The following is a 25,099-nucleotide window of genomic DNA, read 5'->3' as shown; positions in this document are numbered from 1 at the left end:
GGCCATTCACCTACATCAGCTGCTCCATCTTTCACTCTGGTCCCCTGTGCACATACAGGTTTCCATCTTTCTCTTTCCATCTTTCTCTTTCTTTGTCTTTCTCATCTTTCTCTTGCCCATCAGGAATTCAGCTTCTCTGCAAAGTGTCAGGACTACAATCAAAGTCCTCGGATGCGGTGTTACACAAGCAATGAGCACAAGGCTGTTCTCGGAATCCATAAAAGTCAAATATGACTAAGGCTGAGCTATCAGCCTCCATCTGCTGTAGCTCACTCTCCTCTGCCTACTCAACAGCTGTGCTGAATTGGACATGCGGACAGGGAGGCAGAAAATAGGTTCGATTACGAGTGTCTACTTCGTTCTAACCGAATAACTATAGTGTAGCACTGTAGCACAGGGCATCATCTGTGGCAGATCCATACTCCGTCACGCTTGATCTTAATGATTGTATTTCCACCAAGCAGAAGAGCCTAACTTGCAGGCACCTGGGTGAGAACACAGCGAGGAATCAGCTGTGCAATAATGAGAGGATTTAAACTGGGGTTGCTACGACAGCAATATGCACACACACACACACACACACACATAGAAAACCTCCCCTCCAATTAGCCCATCACTGCCATAGAGACTCAGTGAAATGGAGCATGTGTAGGTCCCCTCCGAGCCTCCTGCACACAGAGGTACTGGGGAGAGGAGCTGTCCTCAGCCCAGCAGGGCCCCTTTCCGCACACGGTATCAGAGCATTATCGCTCGATCTCGCTGACTCCCATCTCTTTCCCCCAAGCACTTCATCCATATGCCACTAAGAGACATTTCACCCTGGTCTTCCTTTGATATGCCTTGTTTCTTGTTTCTATAACAATCCCCCCTACACAAAGCCCCAGTCTATATTTTATAGCTGGCAGTGTGAATGCTGTTTTCGTAGCTCGTGTTCGAAGAGCATCCTTGACGGGCCTCTCTCTCTGTCTCTCTCTCGCTTTTTCTCTCACTTTCTCGCTCGCATTCTGTCTTGCTTTCTCTCTCTCTCTCTCTATCTCACTCCCTCGCCCTCTCCTCAGGAGCTGGTTCTGCTGTTCCACCTCCCATACACGCTACCTTCACTCAAAACCGTCGGTTTCTGTTGCCATGGAGACAGAAATTCAGGCCATTAGAAATGGTGGAAGTAAAAACGGCATCTGTGGCGACGTCTCCACTGGGACCCATGAAGCAAAGTGTGGACTCTCTCTCTTCTCCCTCCGCACGCGAGAGACGGAGAGACACAGAGAGAAACAGGAACATCAAAGTGCCTGGCATTCACTCAGCTCCATGCTAATGGCACGTGAATATTTATTCGGTGGTCCGCGAGCTAAACGGAGCCAGCCGCTACTCTCGTTGCCCAGAGCCATACGCCATACAGTTAAAAATACAGACACTGAATACAAAAGGGACTCCAAGACTGCGGCGTTCCTCTCATTCTTCGCATGAAGTCCGCTCTGGACGTGTGTGCTGAAGGGCCTGGGACCACGGCTGCCCCCCACCTCCTCAAGAGCAGCCAGTGGGCCAGGGGGCCAGGGGACGAGGATCCCCAGCCATGACAGTTCAGCTTCGACAGGAGCGCTGATGGGAGGAGGGGTTTAGAAATGAAGTTATGGATGGCCTGAACCTGCTGATAAAGTGTGAAAATTAAGATGGCTGATGGAGAACATCCAGTGCAAATATGCATGTCCACAGAGCACCAATGGCAAGTCAATTCCACAATCACACACACAATCACAGCGGCAGTCACACTCACACTCACTCCCACTCCCTTTATGAATAATAGAAACGCTAGCGACTGATGAAAATGCCACATACAGGCTTTTTTCTTTTGGAGTAAAATTTTCAAAGCAAATTAAGGCCCATCGATAAATGTTTCAACATGAAAGATGTTCAAAGACCAAAGCAAGAGCTGCAGCAACAGCGAAGCTGTGGTAACCACAGCAAGGATGTTCTGACTGATCTGAGACCAGCTCAGGTGAACTTCAGCCACATCGCTGCCCACACTCAAGCAAGCCGGGCTGGGAAGAGCGCCCGTCTGCCGGAGCACCTGCCTCCCTCCCTGACTCACGGCGTGGAGAAGCGGGAGCTCACGAGCTCAGGCCGCGCAGGACCGGGACAGGCCGGTGGGGTGCGGGATCCCGCTCTGGAAGGCGCCGCTCGCCGTGAGGCTGCTTGGCTTGCACTCGGTGGCAGTGTGGAGCCAGAGGTTGGAGGTGCATGAGCAGGTGCGGGCTCGGGGCTGCCCGGATCAGCCGTCCGGAGCGGCACGGCTTAGCGGCGGTGGATGCGCTGCAGGCATGAAGCAGGTGGGCAGGAAGCGGGAGGGGAAGCGGAGCAGTGGGCGGACCGAGGCACGTGCCTCGGGAGCACAGATCACCACCCAGCACGGAGGGAACAAAGAAACGAAACAGCAACCATTCTGCCGTTCACTTGCCAAGCGCTGCAACTTTTCCTCTGGTTCTCTCTCTCTCTCTCTCTCTCCCGCTCCTCCTCCCTCTCACTCACTCTTTCTCACTCTCTCTCTTTCACTCACTCGCTTTTAGCACAAAGCAGTGCAGACAAAAAGGTGTGCATGCCTCCTTCCACTGCATGAATATGAGAACAACATAGCCTTTGCATGCAAAGATGGCAAGATGGTTAAGGACCGTGAGAAAGAGAAACTACCTGGGACGAGGAACAATGCCATCTCGTATCCATGGCAGTGTGGCTAATCTGCCTGCTTCCTGCACACAGCTGATGCCTTTGTTTTGTTTCTCTCTAGGTGAGAGTTTGTCCTGGCTTTGCTCCTTCTCTTTTTCTCCCCCTCTCTCTCTCTCTCTCTCTCTCTCTCTCTCTCTCTCTCTCTCTCTCTCTCTCCCCCTCTCTTCCTCCTGCCTGTGCTCCTAATGGCACCCCAGTAAATTCAGTCCGCTCTGTGAGATCAATAGTGATGAGTGGAGAAGTCGTACTCTGGTAGGGAGATGAGGAAGATAAATTGTCTGCGCATCAGGAGAGCCTATCAGTGTCTTCTACAGAGCATGAGAGAGAGAGAGTGTGTGTGTGTGCGAGCGTGAGCGGGAAGTGGAACAGGAGCATAAGAGAGAAAATGAGAAAGAGTGATACAGAGAGAGAGAGAGAGAGGGGAAGAGAGAGAGTGAGGAAAAAGACTGTAAGACTGTGAACAAACTGTCTGGATCACCTGACTAGTTTTGGCCAATCACAAGGCATGCTCAGCCTAAGGTTGCTAAGGGTTTGCTGGGCTGAAGAAAGCATTTTCTTTTTTTCCAAAAGAAGGAAGTGTGTGCCAGGGGCACTTTATGCCCTGCCACTGAGCCCCCAAGAGACACAACCCACAATCTACAATCAAACCTAAGCTTAAAATACCTGTACCATGCCACAGCAGGGGCATTCGCTTGGGAGGAATGTTACACAACACGGAGAGTGCGAAGAGGAGTGGGAGAGCACGGCTCTCTGGGTCAGAGCGCTCACCGTCTCTCACTCTACCTCTGGTGTACTTCACATGGAGAAGCTCCTAAAACCACCCTCCTCCTGAGACGCTACCTACCATCCAGCAACATTAGCCATTGTGAAACCGGAATGTGAAGCTTTTACCTGACATTTTGCATGGTATCTGGGGAAAGTTCAGTTGACCCAACACACACACACACACACACACACACACACAAAGCTTTTTCTCTTTGTTTCTTGGTCTTTTGTACCATGGCTAGTCTCATGGGACTCAATTTGTCTGCTGTAACTGCAGAATCAACACACTGTGCCCATAAATTATGAATATGACAGAATTCAGAAAGAGAAAAAAAGCAGCCCTGGAGTCACACAGACTGCTAGCATGGTCTAAGGAGGAAAGCAGACTGCAGGAGATGTGACAGATAGGCCAACAAAAATACTTGGATGTAATTAGATCACGTACTAGTGCTGAATTATTTCACTAGACACCATAAAATAATACTGCTCAAAGGAGCAAGCTGGGTCACTTTCCCCATCCTAAATAGACACAGGCAATCACACTCCCCCTGAAACACACACACGCACACAAACAAGAGAGTGTGAGAGAGGGCTGTGTTCTCATAACCCATTTCATTAACCCACTTCCTGCCAGATGAAACATCCATATTGATTGGCTGATTTAAGCAGTCATTGAAAATGAAGCCCAGGACAGTAGTGGATGCAGGGAACAGAACAGGAGCCATTAAATGGATGCTGGAAAGCTGCCAATTCCGCCGGCTTGTTTAAAGCACTTCTTCCGAGGTCCAGTTTAGTCTCTGCTCTTGTCTCATGATGCAATGGCAGGAAAGCGCATGGCGTCTTTGTGAAGGTAAAAATCCCGAGACTTTCATCTGCCATTAAATCCCTCTAAGAGCACGGCACCCACACAAGAACACAAACACCAAAGTTTTCACACGTGCAGATTCACACTTTTTTTCCCCCATCAATTCCAAAGAGCAACACTCTAAGCCCAAATCACCATTATTGTCATTCTCCAGCTGCGAATAGAAAAGAGGAAGAAAAAAGACAGACATGAACACTGCCACAGATTTGCTCCCATAACATCCTCAGCACATGCTAGAAAAACACAAAAACACTGTGAACATTTGCACACAGACCAAGTATGAACAGCCTAGTTCACCTTCCCAGTAACAAACCCCAGATCTCCGTAGCCCTGAGTATATACAGATATGAGTCTCGCCTGAGACATGTGCCTACGCTCCCATTTGGCATGGTACTGCTCAGCCATTCCCCTCCGATCCCCCAGATCTGAAACCCATCCTGGTGTGCTTAATGAAAAGCACTGCTCAAGCGGGGCACGCTCATTCATTATTGAAGGCACATCCCGAAGCTTGCCGCTCTAACGCAGCATGCCACCCCATTAGATCAGAATTAGCACACACATCCAGCCTGGTAATTCCTGAGCTGGAGCCCACAGTCGCCGATCCAGAGATCACCGCCAGCAGTAAAGAGGGAATGTGGGAGTCACGGGCATGAAAAAGATGATTCATTTGAATGAGGGGTGAAGGAGGAGGGAGGGGGAGATATATATATATATATATATATATATATATATATATATAGAGAGAGAGAGAGAGAGAGAGAGAGAGAGAGAGAGCGGCAATAATGCAGTAAGAGTGATGATGAAGAAGACACTAGCACTTCCAAAGCATCCACTTTCAAAATTCAGTTATGCTGAGATCTACTCACAAAGGGGATCAACTTCAGATAGAAATATTAAACACATCATCTGCCAGTCAAATGCAAACTCTGGGTCTGTGCACTGTGTTTTCTTGTGTTTTCCCTTTGAGAAATATTTCAGTTGCATGTTTGCAGTATTTTCAACAGAGAGCAAGATGGAGTGTGCCTTGCCTCGTGTGCTTACAGTAGTACAGGAGGTTCTCCTCCTAGTGACTGGTTTAGCTACAGCTAACCCTACCTACACAAAATAAACTAAAATAAAGTAAAATATCAAAAGCAGTTTGAAGTGTGTCAAGAGAAAAGCTTTGTATGTGGTATGATTAAAAAGACTTTTTTTTTTTGGTTTTGTTTCAGCTTTTCTATCTCACAAGCCCTGCGGCCTTTAATTTGAAATCCATTCCCTCATTGCATCATTAGGCTCAATCAAAGACAACAGATCTTTCACAAGCAGCAACAATCAACAGGATAGAAGTCCTTTGTCCATTAATGACTATTATTTTGGAAGATGTCTAGACATGGGAGCATCAAAGTGATCTATTAAAGAAGTGGGTTATAAATAAAACACATTGCTGAGAGAGAGGGCTATGTTCGAATGGACACGGGGCATGACTAGTCTGTAGCTCCTCCAGCGTCTGCGCACCTCTAGAGGGCTGTTCCATTTCTGGAATGGCAGAGCTGCCTGCAGAGCTCCTGGACTGTGCGATGGTGAAGATGTTGAATTGCCTGGAGAAATCTGGTTGACATTTTTGCAAGAGTGTGACACACCACGGACCAAAGACAATCTGAAAAGGTGCTTAGACATATGTATTAAGAAGGAGATCCTCTGTACTTCAAGAACTGGCTATGCATTTCATGGCTTCTAGATTTAAATGCATAATAAACTATCATTTGTGTTATAGAGATCAAGAGAGATCAATTTAAACAATAATGTATCTAAGCGGGTGGTATTTGATTAGTCTCATCAGTAAAGCAGTCACATACTCACAATAAGTACTAAACTCCAGCACTGAAGCATCTCTGAGTCTAATTTAAGCATGTTTAATTCTATCTGATGGAGATGTCTCCATGGACAAGTGCTAAAGTGGCAGGTAGGGACAGTGAAGCGAGGATGGACCATTAGTAGTGATTACTAAGAGCCCTCTTACCTAATAGAAACCTCACACATCTGTAATCAACGGCTATCCACGACCACTCACATCACATATCAACCCCTCTCTGCCACCCGCACCACTGATTAAACATTAAAAAACAATTACTGCATTAGATATTTCATAAATGAAGTGGTATGCTTTAGGACAGAGCAGACAGCTGGGCAGAAAGAGAGAGAGATGGACAGAGTGAGAGCGAACGAGAGAGGGAGTGAGAGTGAGCATGAGAAAGGAAAGAGGGAGTGAGAGCTAAAAGGAGAGTGGAGACAGAGATAGTGCAGGATTAAGAGGAGGGGAGTTGCAGATTTCCATGGCAACATTTCCCACCATCACATCCTTTTTGTGGGGAGTGCAGGCATGGACACCATTTTGTAGCAGGATGCACACAGATGTGGCTACAATAAGCTAACATGACATCAGGGCTGCAGCCAGCCATACAATATCCACCACCGCGTAACCAGCAATTTCACACAATGCGTCTAGGGTGCCCTTGAGCAGGTAATTTAATACACAGCCCTGGAATTAGTTTTAACCATATCAAATTATGATTTCATTGTCATGGAGGCTGAATCGGAGTGCATGGCGCCACGCATGAGGAGCCAAGCCCATCAGCCGGGCCTGTGTCGGCAGGCCTGTCGATCAGTTTGCCCAGCCTCCAGTACTGACATGTAATTACAGCACTGCAATTAAAGTTCGCCGTCACTGCCTGAGTGATGCCTTGTACACCATGCACTGCACCAGAGCAGGCGAGAAAGTGAGAGAGAGAGAGAGAGAGAGAGAGAGAGAGAGAGAGAGAGATAGATAGATAGATAGATAGATAGATAGAGAGAGAGAGAGAGAGAGAGAGAGAGAGAGATAGATAGATAGATAGATAGATAGAGAGAGAGAGAGAGAGAGAGAGAGATAGATAGATAGATAGATAGATAGATAGATAGATAGATAGATAGATAGATAGATAGATAGAGAGAGAGAGAGAGAGAGAGAGAGAGATAGATAGATAGAGAGAGAGAGAGAGAGAGATAGATAGATAGATAGATAGATAGATAGATAGATAGATAGATAGATAGAGAGAGAGAGAGAGAGAGAGAGAGAGAGAGAGATAGATAGATAGATAGATAGATAGATAGATAGATAGATAGATAGATAGAGAGAGAGAGAGAGAGAGAGATAGATAGATAGATAGATAGATAGATAGATAGATAGATAGATAGATAGATAGATAGATAGATAGATAGATAGATAGATAGATAGATAGATAGATAGATAGAGAGAAATTGGGACAATGCGGTAGACAGAGAAAGGCAAGAAACAGGAAGGCTGATCTATTCCTCTAAGAGCAATAAAGGGAAAATGCTGGCCACTATATAGGGTTCACACCACTGGTGTGAATTCCTCCTGGCTTGAGCTCCATTTCCTTTTAAGTTCCCTTTGATCACGAGTTCACTGTCAGCTTTCCTGCTGGCCCAAGCCCACCCGGCAACCCACTAACAGGGATGGCTGAAGAGACATCAGCTGCAGCCAGTCACTTTACCCACAGAAGAAAGCAAGCTCCACTTGTTCTACAGCTTTGCGGTGTGCCATGGTCTTAATGTCTTGAAGGGCACTGTTGCCTTAGAGAGTGCTGAGCTTGCTTTAGGCTGTCCCAGCTGATGTCTGGGGAACTGATTAACACTGCCACTGCCATAATGACTACTACAGAGACAGAAAAGGAGGTTGAGAGAGAGAGGCAAAGAGAGAGAGAGAGAAAGAAAGAAAGAGAGAGAAGGAGAGAGAGAGAAGGAGAGAGAGAGAGAGAGAGAGAGAGAAGGAGAGAGAGACTTCTCACTTCTTCGCCACTTCTCAACTGAAAGAAATCTAAAGCCCAAATAACACAAATTATTTTTTTGGACACTAAAACATGTGGACAGCTTTATACAATCCACACAGAATAACAGCACTCCCCCATAGCCATTACCCACACAGCTGAGCTGTAGTATCACCCCCCGTGCTACATCACTGAATGCAAGGGCATAAGGCAGAACGCCGCTACTGACCTGTGTGGTTGTGGTCTGCTTGCCCTGGCGGTTGGAGGCTGTGGTGGTGGTGATGTCTGTGAGTGAGGGGGACGAGTCCGAGCGGTTGCCCGTGGCCGAAGCACTGGATTGGGGCGTGATGGAGGAGGAGGGCAGGTCGCCCACCAAACGGGCGCTCCCCTCCACACGCACATTGGGGTCGCCCTCGGCGGCCATGTTGAGCACCTTGAGGCCGTTGTAGTAGAGGCCGGAGAGCTGGCCCTGGAAGGGGCGGCTTCCCCGCTCCCACCCGCCAATCTTTATGGTAGTCTGGCTGTTGAAGATGGTGAGCTGTCTACCTGTCAGTGCACAACGTTACACAAACACAAGAGCGTTCAACAACTCGCTCGCCCCACACGCGCGCACACACACGCTGGCAGTCGCATGTTCTCTCGCACATACACTCATGCACACAGACAGATGATGGAAGATTTGACAGTGACACAACGGTGTCCTTATTGTCCCTGAGGATCATGAAAGCAATAAATTACTCTAATGCTAACAGCAACGCCAGTAATTTATCGGCTTTGATTTAATGGTCTGTTGTTGACAGTGCAAACAAATGGAGAGGATGAAGAATCTTCCCCCTGAGTAATCAATGAAGCTTTGCTAAAAGGACAATCAAATGTTTCCTGGCTGGTAAAAGATCCTCTCTCTGTCCGTGAGAGGGGAGGTTGGAAACAGGAGACTATGGATGGAAATGATTTGTTTTCACAGTTCATCAGTAGAACTTTGCTGTTGATGAGATTGCCTTTCAGCAAGGGTGGTGGAAATTGAAATTAATTATACTGAAACAAGGCTTATGTGAGATGATGGGTTTACAACTACATGACATATAAATCATTCATCATGATAATAACTTCATTAAAAAAGGAAAACGAAAAACAAGCAAACTTTAAATCAATCACTCTAAACGTTTCAAGTTATTACATACATTACAGCATGCACTCAGAAGTTTTTTTCCCTTCTTGTGTTTAATTTGCTTGTTAAAGGGACTTCATATCTGATGCCAATAATCATTGAAGCTATTTAAGATACATTTGCTTTGCCTTTTAAGCTGTGCACTTTAGCAGTTTCCAAAAGCAAAATGTTTAGCATATAAAGTAAATATACATATAACATGAATTAAACATCATTGTCATCACTATGAATTGCAAATGTGAAAAATACTTTAAATGGTCATTTAGATTTCTACAGCTGTAAACATTATTTAAGTATTTTAATGATACAGATATATTTTAATGATTGAACTAATTTGAGATTTATCAGTATATTACCAGTCCCTTTAACCTGTGATTGCCAGATAAAACTGATTACATATGCAGTAGAACAACACATTATTGTACTGTACAAAGCAAATATTACAAACTACATTTGTTTAAAGTTTTAAAATTTGTTATACAGGGGATTTATGTTTTAGATGGTTTATTGTTTGTATATATATCACTTGCTTATGATCAAATTATCTTTTATTTAAAGTTTTAATCAATGTTTTTACCTTTGTCGAGTAGCCATTCGTCAACTACTCGACCAAGCCGATATGGGATTCGCTGTCTAGCAATCGCCAGGCGTTCGTTATCAATGTTGCCTTTAAAGTTTAAAGAGACATTTCATTGTTAAAATCTGAAAGGTCAAAGATTAAAACCTACAGTGAAAAATCTGCCTGAACTATCTGTTTTTTTTCTTGTTTGAAAATTTGGTACACCAAGATTACATACATAGCATTGATATTATTTATTTAAGACAACAAATTAACCCTATATTACGATAAAAACTGTAATATATTAAATATTCACCTACTCTCTTACGATTATGAGAAAACAACCAAAAGCAAGTTTAAATACCATGTCACTCATTTACAAAATACATTTACAAAATGATAATCCTTTTAAATCTTTTTAGCAGATTTTTCATCTAGTTATATACTGCTCATTTTAACCTAAATGTTGTCATTGCAGTACATAAGAAACTTTTGGCAAGCCAATTGGATTTTAGCAACACAATTACTATCTGAAAGAAAATATTTTCATTCATTTATGTTAAGCCAAAATCTCACACTAATTATAAGAAAACAATACATTTAAAGACATCAAAATATCAGCACTCCAGAATATAGACAACAGGGAAACAATCAGGTAAAGCAATAAAACATGTTATATCAGTCAGTTGTCAGAACATATTTTTGCCCCAGGTGAATTTGAGTTGAGAAAGCGTTGACAAAAGCTTTGTCCCCAGAGATTCTGTGAAGGAATAAATTGACATTTCTAATCCATACTCCTTTGACAATAGTGAAGACCCAGTCGTATCGTGACCTGGGAATAAGATGGCCTCACATGGCCTGGCCCTACCGAACAGGGGATTGGGAGATTGGCTATTTGCCTCTCACTCATACAACAATGCATTATCCACTGACTGGCTTTCTGCTCTCTTGAATTCAGATCAGGTAAAAAACATTTACTCCACTTCCATTACAGCCCACACATAATTGCTACTTTTATCTCCAGTTGGAAATGAAAGGTGAACCTGTTCAACTGTGATTTCTACAAAGTATAATTACACGACCCAGAACCCACCCCTCACAGTCATTAACTTGTTATTTGTCAATCAACTGAATGTCTCTGCATGCATTTCTTCCACTTTATACAATTAATGTATGATTACAATATAAGGTGAAGGAAGCAAAACATTTCTCCGTTTGACTGAATTCGAGATTTGATTGATAATATCCAGCGAGAGGACGGCTGAGCAGCACTTCCGAGATATGCAGTGTCCTGACAAACCAGAAAGGGCTTCCTGCTCTCCACATTTCTCATATGCATATTTCATCATAAAACTTCCTCCCGGCACGCAGACACTGAACTGAGTCGCTTTGTTCCTCAGTCCCGCGGTCATGCGCTTTCAGCTCGGCCTCCAGCTCTCCGACATCAGTTTGCCTGCCTTCACTTCGGGTGCAGTGCTTCTAGATCTGACACTCCTGAGCGAAGGCATGGCTTGCTCCCCAGACGTCTGGGATGTGATTTAAATATGTTCCCACCCACGGGCAGACGAGCGAGGTGGGGAGGCAAGCCGAGGGACTGGATGTGAGGTGTGAAAGGAAGGTTTCTGTCACAGCAAAGCCTCTCCTTTACTGCCATTTCTTCCACTCTGCCTCTCAGGCTGGGGGCTGGCTGCTGGATCCACTTGCCCATTTGTATCGGGCAGTAATCACCAAATAAAAGGTCCCCCTTGTCTTTGCCTTTAAAGATGGTGTTGGAGCTGTTAGAGCCCTGATGAAGCAATAGATTACAGACCGTAACTCCTGCAGAGTTCACAGCCAAAAACTTATTTATTATTATAAGATAAGCTACCTCCATAACTCCAAAACGAAACGATACTTTTAATTATGTCGGTAGGACTGTCATAGCAAGAGTTCTGGCCCATGCACCACCAAAAGAGTTCAGTTTTGTCTTTTATCAACATGTAAAAAACAACATCCTATACACTATATACTTGTGCAGTAATGAAGGTCCTGTGTGTAATTACTTTGACTGTTGAATGCTCTTTTTTATCTTAAACTCACAGTGGTAGCTCAGGGGTAATCAGACCAGTAATCAGAAGGTTGTAAGTTCAAATCTCACCACAGCCAGGTTGCCACTGGTGGGCGCCTGAGCAAGTTGCTCAAGCTGTGTTCAGTCAGAATTGTAAGCCACTTTGGATAAAAGTGTAAGTTAAATTTGTAAATGTAAATTACATGACAATCTAGCAATGTTCACACAAGGTGGAAACTTTTTAACTGAGAAAAGTGCTGGTCTCCAACTAGGCTCTGCTGAATTAATTTTCTAGAACTTCAGGGGTGAAATTAATTTAGGGGTGACTGAATCCCTGGATCACACCCTTTGGCTATGTCTCTACTATGCTTGGGTGCACAGGCACGCATACACACATACACACACGTGCATACGCACATACAGACCCAATCACACACAAATACACACACACAGGTCATGCTTGGTTTTGGTGAAGGAACCAGCAGTAGGTTTTCAGTGTGAACACTGAGCTTTTTAGCTTTTTTAATGGTCTTGAATGTTCAATTTTTGCGAGCACATCTTTAATCTTAAATATGATCTGAATCATGTTATTGCATTTTATCAATAAATGTTAATTAGTACATGTTAATTATACAAGCAACCATAGGCAGCCCTTCACAAGCTAAAAGCTTAGCTGAGCATGTCGTTAGTGGGCACTGGAGGAGAGTTAGGGCTCTCTGCTCTGTAGCAAAGCTGTATATTTCTTCTTTCTCTTAGAGCATGCCCTCAGAGAGTGGCAACATTTGGTAATAGAGCGGTCCAACTTTTTATTTGGTACCTTACTTCTCTGGTGAGTGAACAAAGCTGGTATGGTGAGGTTACATGTATTGATTGGTATGCAGACAGTGTGTGTGTGCGTGTGCGCGTGTATGCCTACTGCAGCTGCTTACAGAGAAATACAATGCTATCAAAAGAATAGTGTGCCAATCAGTTTGTCCCTCTGGATTCAAATAAACGATACGTGTGAAACATGTTGGAATAAGCAAGAGCGCTCGACAAAGAACTAATAGCTGATTGGGGAGAAACAAGCGGCCATTATCGTTCTCACCCTTAATTCAAATTCAGTTGGTTTATCACCCCCTTTTCTGCAAAGCAAAGTCAATCAAGTTCTGATTAAGTGCAACAGCCACATGCTTTTTCCTCTTTCTTTTTTTCTTGGGCTGAACAAAGTTTTGCTCATGCTGTTTCGGTTGCTGTGTTAATTAGAATTTGCACACTGATATGCAAAGCTTATTTTTGTTCTCTAGATCCACTGACACAATGGAGCAGCACAGCTTCTGGAAAGCATCGCATTAGAGCGGATTCGACTGGACCATCCAAACGAAGCCATGTGAACACCAGCTCGGATGCTCAGGGTGTGTTTATTTCTATATCACAATACAACGATCTAGAAGCAAAAAATAACTTGTCCTGTTTCTTTTGTCCTTCCTCTCCTCGTTGTTCCTCCTCATCCTCAGTTTCTCTTTGTGCAGTGTACCAGATGCGTTTCTGGGTGACAAGCACAGGCCTAAATCACAGCAAACCTGCACTAGAACATGCCGGATGATGTAAACGTGAGTAAGTCAGTCTCCGTTAGTTAGTCAGCCTGAGCTGCTGCAAAGACAATATGTCCGAGAATGGATTACCGTAATCGTGTTAGCTTCCTTTCATATGGACAACACAATCTCAAAATAGATTTTGGAGGAAACCCGGGCTAATGCACAGAACATGGATACACGGAGCATGCCTTTTATCATCAGAGCCGTTTTCAAAGAAACTACTATAGGATAGGAAGCACTGATGTTTTTGATCAAATAATAAGATTCATGGATTAAGATTAAGGATCAAACTATCTTTAAGCAGTATGTCATTTTCTGAGCTGCTGAGAAGTGAAGAGTATTATAATTTTGGAGCAATCGGACACTAAAAGGTGGTGGAATTGATTCAGTTTTCTAGACAGAGCATTAACAAGATGTTGTTAAAAAACTCTCCCCTTTCCAGTCTGTAGAAAGGCAAGAATAATTAAAGATGTCCTTGATGTCTGAATATGAATTGTCTTCAGAATAGAGGTGGTGTCAGGAAAAGACCTTGACTCCAAACAAATTGCTTCTTTATCATTGTGACTGACAAATGAGGGGATTATTCCTCATCTCTGATCTTGAGCCAAGCTTTTGTCAGGGCTTTTTTCAGGTAGCCATGAGGCTAGTGAACTGGATAACCCACTCTTTGACATTTCCAGCCTTACACACCCCTTCCACCCTCCCTCCACCAGCCCCAAGCCATCATCGCTGTTGACATTTGAAAAGGATAGCAGGGTTACCTTTTTAGAGACTGAGTGAAAGCACAATCACAGGGAAAGGCATTTGGTCCTTAGGCCTGCGATTGAAACTCTCACAAGCTTTTTATCTTGGCTACTCTGATATCTACCCAAGGGTGCGTGCACGGGTGGAGAGAGTCTTACCTGTGGGATATCGCTCTATGACTGGCAGATCGTCCACCTGCAAGGTGGCATTACCACCACTTCTTGTAAAGCGAACTATGTGGTACTTTCCATCATTTACAAACTTTGAGGTCTCTTCAATGTTTATGTCATCGGTGCCCACATTGAACACAACTCTGATATTTCCTTTTTCCTGCACAGAATGAGAGAGAGAGAGAGAGAGAGAGAGAGAGAGAGAGAGAGAGAGAGAGAGAGAGAGAGAGAGATGAGAGCTGTAAAAAAATGCATGACACACCTCAATCTTTGATTGTGTTCTCCAGCTGGTTTGGGAAGTCCACCTCCTGGACTTATAAAAGACTGAGGCACTAAACTCACGGACTGTGTATTGCTGCTCTTGCTGAGTTTTCTATGATTTCTTTCCCCCTTGAGAACTCTCATAAAGAAAAAGCCATATGACTGCACTTTATCTCAAAGGGAAAAAACACCTCCAAATGTGCCAAATGTATTAATTGAGGACCAAACAAGGCAATATTTTATCATCTTGTGTATAATACATCCGACAGCAGAATGCATCAAAAAGATTTAAAACCACTCTAATGGGCAAGCAAAGCATTTATATTTCATAAATTCATATCAAGCGTTTATATTTTTTAATGAGGCTATTATGTGAAGGACATACACAACAACAGGGAAATTAAGATGCATGTGACTTTCACTGCTTTTTCTTATAGAATCCTGCAATAGTAGCTGTCTGGTTGTTTAATAAGGTGGAACATAGAAGTTAATAAGCTAAGGTGTCAAATGATGAAGAAATTGTTTCATGATTTCCTGCTCAGTTTACCTCACTAGTGTCAATCAACAGTTACAGGAATGTGAGCAAAAACACACATACACAAACACACACACACAGAATTTCCCATTTCGTTTAGATTAAGATGGAATTCAAAGTATAATAAACAGCAGGAACGAAAAAATCTTTCATCTATGACTTTGTTCAAAATTACCCCAGAAATATTGTCAGAATCTAAGATAATACAATAAGAATAATTCAAGGAAAAAATGTCTTACAACGTCTCCACTCCACCTCCACACGCCACTGAACGTGCAGAGAAAACTGAAAGGCCATGTTCAGGGGAAGTGAACATAATAATTTTCAGTGTTTTTTTGACAAATGTATTTGCCTACTGAATTAAGAGCAGCAAAGAGCAGAATTACGATCATGCAGTGCAATACACACCAACACCACTAGATGGCCTCAAACCTTAATTATTGCTTTGATAAACGGTAACTCACCACAGCATGTGAAATTTACTTCAATCACATATTTCATGAAAAGAGATACATGCTTCTAATTACTTCACCCAACACTCGGTTAAACAACCACATGCCTCGCTAGAGTTGCAAACATGCACAAACATGTTCACATAGAGAAAGCCAGCCACTTGAAATAATTGCTCTATTTGCATATACACTGGTAGCTGTTTGTTTTCATAAATAAAGTGGCAGGATACATTTTTATCTGACCCTACTCAGAGCCCACATAACTAACATGCTCACTCAGAAGCAATTGCCTTGCCACGCATGCACATAAATATCAGTTAGTCTGTATTACCGTCACTGAAGTCGCAAATGCTTTAACCATTCATAATTACACAAACCTACACAACCTGCAGCAGCAAAGGGCTCACTCAGAGAGACAGGTCCCTCATATTCACGACAGGTGGGTGTCGTTAGTTAAGCCAACGAACAAACGTACATGTAAGTCTGGGTGCAGTCTAGGAAGCTGCAGCTTATTATCCACGAGGTTTTCTCCAGTGGACAAGGCTAGGGTAGCCAATTGGGGCCCATATAAACAATCCAATGAGATGCGAGTGAAGGCGATAAGAGGAAACCCCTACGTGAGCACTGTTCATTCCCACCTTTAGACAGCAAGAGCAGAGCCTGGCGCCCCATTTCACTCCTCCGGCCCCACGGGAGGAGAAGCACTGGGCGTCCTTGGCCAGGAGCAGGGTGGCTCGCATCCGGAGGCCTGCCGCATGCTCCTCACCTCCAGCTGGGCAAGAGTCCAATGTTCCTGTGGCTTCTCACGCCCCATAATGAAGACAGACACCGCCTGTTCACCATGTCCTCCCGCTCCACGAGGGAGCGAGGAGGCCGAGTCTCTGCTTCGTCCTCGTCTCCCTCCTCCCGACTGTCCCTGCCCTCCCCGCTTCTGCTTTATAGCGGTGGAGGGAGAGGGCACGTTCTGATGAGCTGTGACCCACCAAGCCCCGGCTCTAAACGGGAGGACGACCGACCTCCCAGCCTTGCTCTCCTACCCAGATGGCCAGGCTGTGGAGTCCTCAGCCTGGCCGGCTTGACACTGTACTCCACCACATACATGGTTTCATCGTTGCATACTGGCAGGAGGAAATGCTGTAAAAGACACATGTACCACCACGGCAACGCCCCTGTCCTACATTGTGTCCCACGTGTGACAGCGTCCCAGATTAGTTGAATCTCAACAGAAAAAGGTCCAATATTAATACCTTGGGGTCAAAATATAAAGAAAACAAGAAAACTAAAACCTAATATGCCAAAATACCAAACCCCAAATTACAATGAAAAAACAAATGCTTGCAGACTGTAGGCCTAACTGTTTGGTGCCCTGCGAGTGATCCCTTATATAAATAACAAAACCCCATGCCTACACACACACACACACACACACACACACACACACACACACACACACACACCCCAACTTCACTTACACCCTCCACAGCAGTGCTATAAATAAAGAACTAACGATGGATTCTCGCTGGATGTCTTGGAGGGCGTCACAGCAACGCTGCCTTCAGTGTTCACTCTTTCTCTTCTAGGCAATTAGGCAGCAGACCTAGCAGCAGCCTGACTGACAAAACACGCTTCAGCCAAATAGCACTGAGGAAGGAGACTGGGGGGTGGAAAGGGGTTGTTCCAGGGAGGGAACAGTGAGGGAATGGCAAGGGAATGCCAAGTGTTCCCAACATAAGGTTTTAAAAATGGCTTTAAAGGAGGTGAAGAACACGGTTGATTGCTGTGCTGACCGCAGAAACTACCCACTGCACATTTGTATCAATATTTGAAACCAATTAGTAAATTTGGTGTAATTGTGGATAGTATATTATTCCCTTAGATTTAACATTTCTATATTATTGGTGTTACTGTCCCAAAATTAAATATGATAATTGTCATTATTATTAAGTGCAACCATCTGACATAACGAGCATGTTCTCACTGCCAAGAAAACAGCGGTACCTGATTGATGACACTGATGCTAGTAGAGAAGATACACACATACACGCATGCACACACACATACAGCTGCCACATCCTGTAGAGCTGATATGATGTTGGCTCTGGAGCCACTAATGATGTGTCTCATTTACGGTACAGGCTGTAGATGCTACAATATGACAGAGCATGTGTGTGTGTGTGCATGTGTGTGTGCATGTGTTCTGCAGCAGGCTTACTGAAACATGGTGTTCAGCTCAAACGAGGCAGCGCAACCGTGAAACCTCAGCCATTTTCCATAAAGAGCCTCTCTACAACACTCAGGCTAATCCCTAGGGAGTAAGCTTAATTGGACCAAACACAAAGACAAGCAGTACATGCCTTCATAAATGAACAGTGGTTGATATTAGAATAACACATTCATGTATGACACTCTCTATAATGCATGTGCCATAATGTCTGGGTTATGGGCTTTGGGGTTGTGAAAAATCCACTCAGAATGCTGTGTGTGTGTGTGTGTGTGTGTGTGTAGGGATAAATTTAGTATTTCTGCTATGTCAACAGAAATCGTCCACTATGCATGCACACACAAACAAACACACACACACGCACACGCACACACGTACAAACGCACGCACACACGCACATTCACACACCCATGTCTGTACGCACATGCACAAACACCCATACACCCACAGACATCCACACCCACAGACACACATGCACTCTCTCTCTGTGTTTCTCCCTTCAGATCTGTCCAGACCATGGATCCCACTGGTGGCGCAGGTTTCTGTTTCAAGTCCTCTGAGGTTAGCGCAGCCCCACTTCCATGGTCCCAAAACTGCTCTTAGCAGACGGCATCTCCAGAAGCCATCCCAACGTGTTCTCGTGCTCTCTATCTGCAGTGCTCAGCTCTGGCTCTCAGCAGAGCCAGTGGGGAGGCAACAGTCGGAACGGAGATGAAATCATGCCAAAACAAAGCCCCCTCCTATTAGTCTATGTTTCGAATTCACAGCCATACCAAAGTTCGACCTTCCTGCTCTCTCTACCGTTATCACCTTCAAACCGCTCATTAGGTCTCCACAGAGGGATGCAGTTGATGCATCACCTCTAATCCAACTACTTGTTAAATAACACAATAAATAGCGCCATCTCCATCACAAAGCAGGTGGAGGCAGGGCTTATCTTCCCCTTTTGTCTGTCTTAAGGGGAGGTATTGATTCACAATTTAATGCTGCAAAAGTTTTTCCTTCAACAGAAGACAAAAGGACGCTCTCCTCATGTATTACAGACATATTTACATCCTAGTTCATTTCCATCTGCCTGTTTATTCCTCAGCTGCTAAAGATAGACAAACTGGGAAAAACCAGCATGGGCTTCAGTCCATGAAGTGAAATCAAAACATCTTAAATTAAGCATTTATTGCTCTTGCACTGAGCAGCGGCTACTATGGAGATTATTTACTGTCAAATGTAAAGTCTTTCACCCTTTACTTACGAGATTCTGGGACACACTGGCACATTCTGTAACCCGCTCTTTATCTGTGAGCCCGTCATATGTAGGACTGGCATGCCTAGGCTTGTCAGCCATCCTCCATGGCTGGCCAGGTGGGTCCAGGTCTCTGAGAACACTTTCAGGCCTGTGGCCTTTTTGGTCTTCTCTCTATTCATAGCTCTCCTTGCTCTGTTTCTCAGGACTCATAAGGACCAGCATCCACCAACCTGCTGATCGAGCCTTCAACAACCATTAGTCTTTCTCTCTCTCTTGCTCTCTTTATTTGTCACACACACACACACACACACACACACACACACACACACACACACACACACACACACACACACACACACACACACAAATGCACACATTTGGCAGTAAGCTCTGTGGGAGACTGACAAGTGACAAACAATGTGGCTGTACTGCATGGGCAATCACACTGGCTCTCCTCTTTGTCTCTGCTTTACGTCTCCCTCAGCCTTCCTCCGGGCTCATGCCTCTTGGTTGTGGGCAGACTGAAGTATGATGTAGTCCAGCTGGGTGGAGCACAAAGACCATGGAGCTTCTGGTTTTGGGTCAGAGCAGCTGGCTGGGCTGTTTGACCATCCCCCTCACTGTCAACCCTGTGATGAGTAAAATCGGCTGTGTTTGTGTATGTCTTTCTGTTTCTAACCTGCTGTCAGTTTACCACTCAGTCTACTTCTTTCATGCTGTTTTCTGTTTCATTGCTATTTTGGTCATTTGTTTTACGACTCACTTTTTCCATCTGCTTCTTTATTTCACTCCAGGATCCTCTCTCATCACTCTCACTCTCTCATCACTCTCTCTCTCATCACTCTCTCTCTCTCACATCACTCTCTCTCATCACTGACTCTCTCACATCACTCTCTCATCACTCACTCTCTCACATAACTCTCTCTCATCACTCTCTCTCTCTCTCACATAATGCTCTCTCATCACTCTCACATCACTCTCTCATCACTCTCTATCACTCTCTCATCACTCTCTCATCACTCTCTCTCTCTCACATCACTCTCTCATCACTCTCTCTCATCACTCTCTATCACTCTCTCATCACTCTCTCTCTCTCACATCACTCTCATCACTCACTCTCTCACATCACTCTCATCTCTCTCACATCACTCTCTCTCATCACTCTCATCACTCTCTCATCACTCTCTCTCTCTCACATCACTCTCTCTCATCACTGACTCTCTCACATCACTCTCTCATCACTCACTCTCTCACATCACTCTCTCTCATCACTCTCTCTCTCTCACATAATGCTCTCTCATCACTCTCTCATCACTCTCTATCACTCTCTCATCACTCTCTCTCTCACACATCACTCTCTCATCACTCTCTATCACTCTCTCATCACTCTCTCATCACTCTCTCTCTCTCACATCACTCTCATCACTCACTCTCTCACATCACTCTCATCTTTCTCCTCTCTCTCCCTCTCTTTTTCTCTCTTTCTGTCTCTCTCTCTCTCTCTCTCTCTCTCTCTCTTTCTCTTTCTTTATTTCTCTGCAAGAGCAAACGAATAAATAATTGGAAGTGAAGGATGTCTAATGCTAATGCTCCAGTGATGGTGATATGATGATATTAAATTAACTCAATCACAAGCGTTTAGGGCAACGCACATCACTGAACACAGGGTGACACTGTCTGTTTGAAAAATCAGGGCACTGGGGCTACCTCGTTAACATGGTCACTGATCCTCGGTTAATGCACTTTCAGAGGGGAGCTTGGTGGCTGATGATATTCTCCTTGCTTTCAGACAGCTTGATCAGAGCCTACAGCTACATTAGCACTGCACCCTGCCAGAAATGCCAATACTGACAGCCAGGATCCAGCCCGTGTCGAAACACTTAATGAGGAGGGAGGTGAAAGGATTTTCCCATTAATTACAGTAAAAAATGACACTGGGCATCTGTGCTGATGTCAATAATACCATGAGCACACTTAATGATGTAGGTACGGCTAATTTCCCCTCCTACGCTCTGGTGATTCATTTAGCAAATGGCTTTATGCTAGGTTAGCACTCAGTACCACAAACCAAAAAAAAAAAAAAAAAACAACACCCCAGAAAAGCCCTTAGTAAATATAATGGCTGAGAAACAATGTTAGCCCGCATACATCTGCAGATTATCTGTATGGTTTGTATAGCACTGCTATTTAAAAGCATACACTAAGCAAGTAAGTAAGCAAGTAGCTCATACATTGATAAATAATCAAGGAAAAATATTTAATATAATGTTAATCCTAAAATGTCTATGATAAATGTGTATCACATGTATTTTAAGTTGCATCCTATAAATGCTTCTTTGATATTTTACTCATTCAGTGATATGCAACATATGTAGAGTATGTCCATTCTGTAGACTATGTCCATTCTCCAAATCTTCCAAATGGCTGACCAAAGTGTTTCTAATGGCTGTCCATCTCCCAGTATTTCACAGTGAATATCTGAACTAGTCAAAGACTAAATCTTGCATATACGTCAATACATGTAATACAAAATAAATACAAATCCACTGCTATTTCAAGCACACAAAACCACAAAAATAAATACAAAACCACTGCTATTTCTGAAAATCTGTTAGCCAACTCCAAAACACTGGCTTTCTCTTATTGAATCGATCAATGGCACATGCACAGCTCACGTAGCTACCCTGTCTGTTTGCGCTGTGCAAGTGGCAAACAGCTTCTTGATGACACATCTCGTTCACCTCCTGGGTGAGCACAGCAGATCAGGTGGAGGCTTCGAAGCCAAGCTCAACCAGCGGACTGGCTACCGCGCCAGGTCGCCGGCGACTCAGCTGGAGAGACCATTACCTGCCCGCCTGCAGGGGGCTGTTAGCGTGGCAGTACCAGCCGCCTGTGCGATTTCACCCCTGAGAGGGTGTGCTGAATGTTGTGAGGAGTGCTACGTGAATACAGTGAAAAAAAAGAAAGAAAGAGAAAGAGACCCCCCCCCCCACTCTACAAGTTCCCACAGCAGAACCACCAGCCCCTCCCCCAGTGTTGCTCTCTCCTCACACTTCTCATGCTGCCCACAGGATGCTGGGGGCCACAGAGTGGAGGTGAGGCAGCCCAGCCCCCATGGCGCCGTGTGCTACCCCCCATCATTCTTATTCATGCTGGCAGCGTGAGCCTCCGGAATGTTCTACTGCTCTCTGCGCGTGGGAGGAGACCTGGAACATCACCATAAGCCTAACAACCAGCTACAGGCCTTTCTGATGGTTGCGCATGCATTAGTGTGTGTGTGTGTGTGTGTGTGTGTGTGTGTGTGTAGTTTAGGTTGTTAATAAGGTTGTTTTTGTCAAACTCATGGAGTTCCATTATTAATAGTGAATATGATGTGATTTTGTCACTGTTATTGTGTGTGTGTGTGTGTTCACGACTCACTATCTGCAGTTGCAGGTAATCTCCGAGGCCAGAGGAGCTGTCCACTCTGACCAAGACTGCGTCTTTCTGCTGGGTACTGAAGCCAACAGCCAGGCGGTCCGCTCGCGTGCTGGGCCTGTCGTTGGGCGGCCAGGTGTACACAATCAGCCCGCCATCCCGCCCAAAGATGTATGTCGTTCCCGCTGTGGAGAGAAAGAAAAGAGAGAGAAAGAGAGAGAAAAATGAAAGACAAAGAGAGAGAGAGAGAGAGAGAGAGAGAGAGACGGCATTAATGTATAATCTGAAAGTGTGTATGTGTGTGTGCGTTTGTGCTTTTCAGCCCATTAGGCCCAGTGTAGGAGTATCTTGATGAATCCATCAGTGGGTCAGTCAGCCCCTGCTGTATCCTGATTGGCTTAATTACAGCCCTCGCATGACCCTCACAGTGCTGATGTCAGAGCACCTGCATGTGCTAAATAACTGAGGCTGGAACTTAGACATGGGGGTGTTCCTGCACCCCCCCACATGTACACAAACACACACACACACACACACACACACACACACACACACACACACACACAGTCACTCTCCACCTGCATTACTGGACTGATTGAGGCTCTGTGATTCTAATTACAGATCTGTAGCCATCAACACACTGGACAATCAGCCCAGCCCCACAACTCTGAAGTGGTACATGGTAGTACATGGCTTTAGCATGCTTTAGTCTGGGAAAAGTTTACACATGCCTCCACACACACACACACACACACACACACACACACACACACACACACATGCAGAGCAGACATTTGCTATTTCTGCACAGTAAGAGGCATGCTAATGGCCTGATGGAGTTAATTACAGTGCCACAGGTAGGCAGGCCTCAGAGAGCGCAAACATTGGTTCCCAGTGTGGATCAGAGAGAGACTCAGAGAGAAACGGAGCACATTTACAGGGAACAGCGCAAGGAAGGGAAAAAGAGAAAAGGCTGACGGATAGAGAGAAACAGAGAGAAAGAGAAAGAAAGAGAGACAGAGTCCAAGGGAGTTGGAGAGAGAGTGAGAGGGACAGCCACGCTTCTGTCTGATGCCTACTTGTGTAATGCAGCTGATCTCATTCATTCCTGTCTTATTGTCCATCACGATTTCCACAGTAACATCCTTGGGCCATGCCGGGTGCCGCAAGGTGCGTGCACACCGCGTCCGACGCATTTCAGCAGTGAGGGGCTGCGGCTGCTGGAGCTCCCCGTATCTGGAGGACGGAGGTGCGGCGGAGATGACACGTTACAGCCTGCGCGTCTCCCCGTCACGCGCCCGCTCGCTGGCCCTCCCCCACACTGGCCTCTCAGCCTGTTGAGACCGGAGCTGGACGGCCCCATCCATACTGTGTCAGCATTCAGCCCAAATCACTGAGACAAAAAGCGCCCTCAGGGGTCTCGCTTCTGCTCGGGCATGAACACGCACAGAAGACACATACTCCCAAATACATACTCGCACACTTGTCATTGACTGCAGGAGCCACTCTCAGACACAGCTTATCTCATTTAAAAGATGAATTGAGCTTTGCTCTTTAATGTATGTCAGATGCCAGATCTCTCTGTGCATCACACACACACACACACACACACACACAAACAGGTGTGTGTGGGAGAGTTTGGTGGACATTATCAGGGAGCTAGCATTATCCTCCCTAGCCTCATTATCTTCCTGTCACACTTAAGCTGGGGCTGAGTGATACTGGGGCTGAGTGATACTGGGGCTGAGGGATACTGGGGCTGGGTGATGCTGGGGCTGGGTGATGCTGGGGCTGGGTGATGCTGGGGCTGAGTGATACTGGGGCTGGGTAATACTGGGGCTGGGTGATGCTGGGGCTGAGTGATGCTGGGGCTGAGTGATACTGGGGCTGGGTAATACTGGGGCTGGGTGATGCTGGGGCTGAGTGATGCTGGGGCTGAGTGATACTGGGGCTGAGGGATACTGGGGCTGGGTAATACTGGGGCTGGGTGATGCTGGGGCTGGGTGATGCTGGGGCTGAGTGATACTGGGGCTGGGTAATACTGGGGCTGGGTGATGCTGGGGCTGAGTGATGCTGGGGTTGAGTGATACTGGGGCTGGGTGATGCTGGGGCTGGGTGATGCTGGGGCTGAGTGATGCTGGGGTTGAGTGATGCTGGTAGAGCTGGTGCTGAGAGAGTATGGAGCTGAGGGGTTGAGTGATGCTAATAGAACAAAGCCAATGTAGGAGAATGTGTGTTATGGGGAAACACAGTGACATGTCCCTATGCAGGAACTGTCTCAGGAACACAGTGCTGTCTGCAGCGGAATGACCCAAGCCACTATAAAAGGCGACATCAGACTCAGTCAGCCAGTCCCCACAATGGACATCAGGACTTGCTCCTATGTGAATGCAATTTCCCTCTCACCAACCTATTACGTTCCCCCATCCACAGAATGGCAAGCAGACTAGTGTTTCTCTCTCTCTTCTTCCTTAAGTTGTTTTTGCTCTTATCCTTGATGTGTGGGTAAGAAGCTTGCTCAGCCCTCACTGGGGGTTAAATATCCTCT

General features: G+C 45.3%; 1 protein-coding gene across 25 annotated transcripts in view; it reads right to left on the bottom strand.

Moving 5' to 3' along the window:
* nrxn1a (neurexin 1a) overlaps positions 1–25,099 on the bottom strand; it is a 125,310-nt gene that overhangs the window by 5,600 nt on the left and 94,611 nt on the right. For 14 of the 25 annotated variants that reach the window (XM_081697429.1, XM_081697431.1, XM_081697435.1 and 11 more), the window contains 5 exons: positions 22,555–22,736; positions 14,411–14,582; positions 9,903–9,992; positions 8,387–8,703; positions 2,967–3,026 (listed from right to left, as the gene is read on the bottom strand). In XM_081697429.1, coding sequence (XP_081553555.1) covers positions 2,967–3,026; positions 8,387–8,703; positions 9,903–9,992; positions 14,411–14,582; positions 22,555–22,736 — 821 coding nt within the window. The remainder of the gene's footprint in view (positions 1–2,966; positions 3,027–8,386; positions 8,704–9,902; positions 9,993–14,410; positions 14,583–22,554; positions 22,737–25,099) is intronic. The other 11 variants (XM_081697438.1, XM_081697440.1, XM_081697439.1 and 8 more) reach the window with 3 other exon arrangements.

The sequence above is a fragment of the Electrophorus electricus genome, chromosome 15, assembly GCF_041902795.1.
Source record: "Electrophorus electricus isolate QZ-2024a chromosome 15, ASM4190279v1, whole genome shotgun sequence".
In the NCBI taxonomy this organism is placed as follows: Eukaryota; Metazoa; Chordata; class Actinopteri; order Gymnotiformes; family Gymnotidae; genus Electrophorus; species Electrophorus electricus.
Note: the sequence above shows the minus strand (reverse complement) of the source record. Positions and strands in the feature narration are given on the sequence as shown.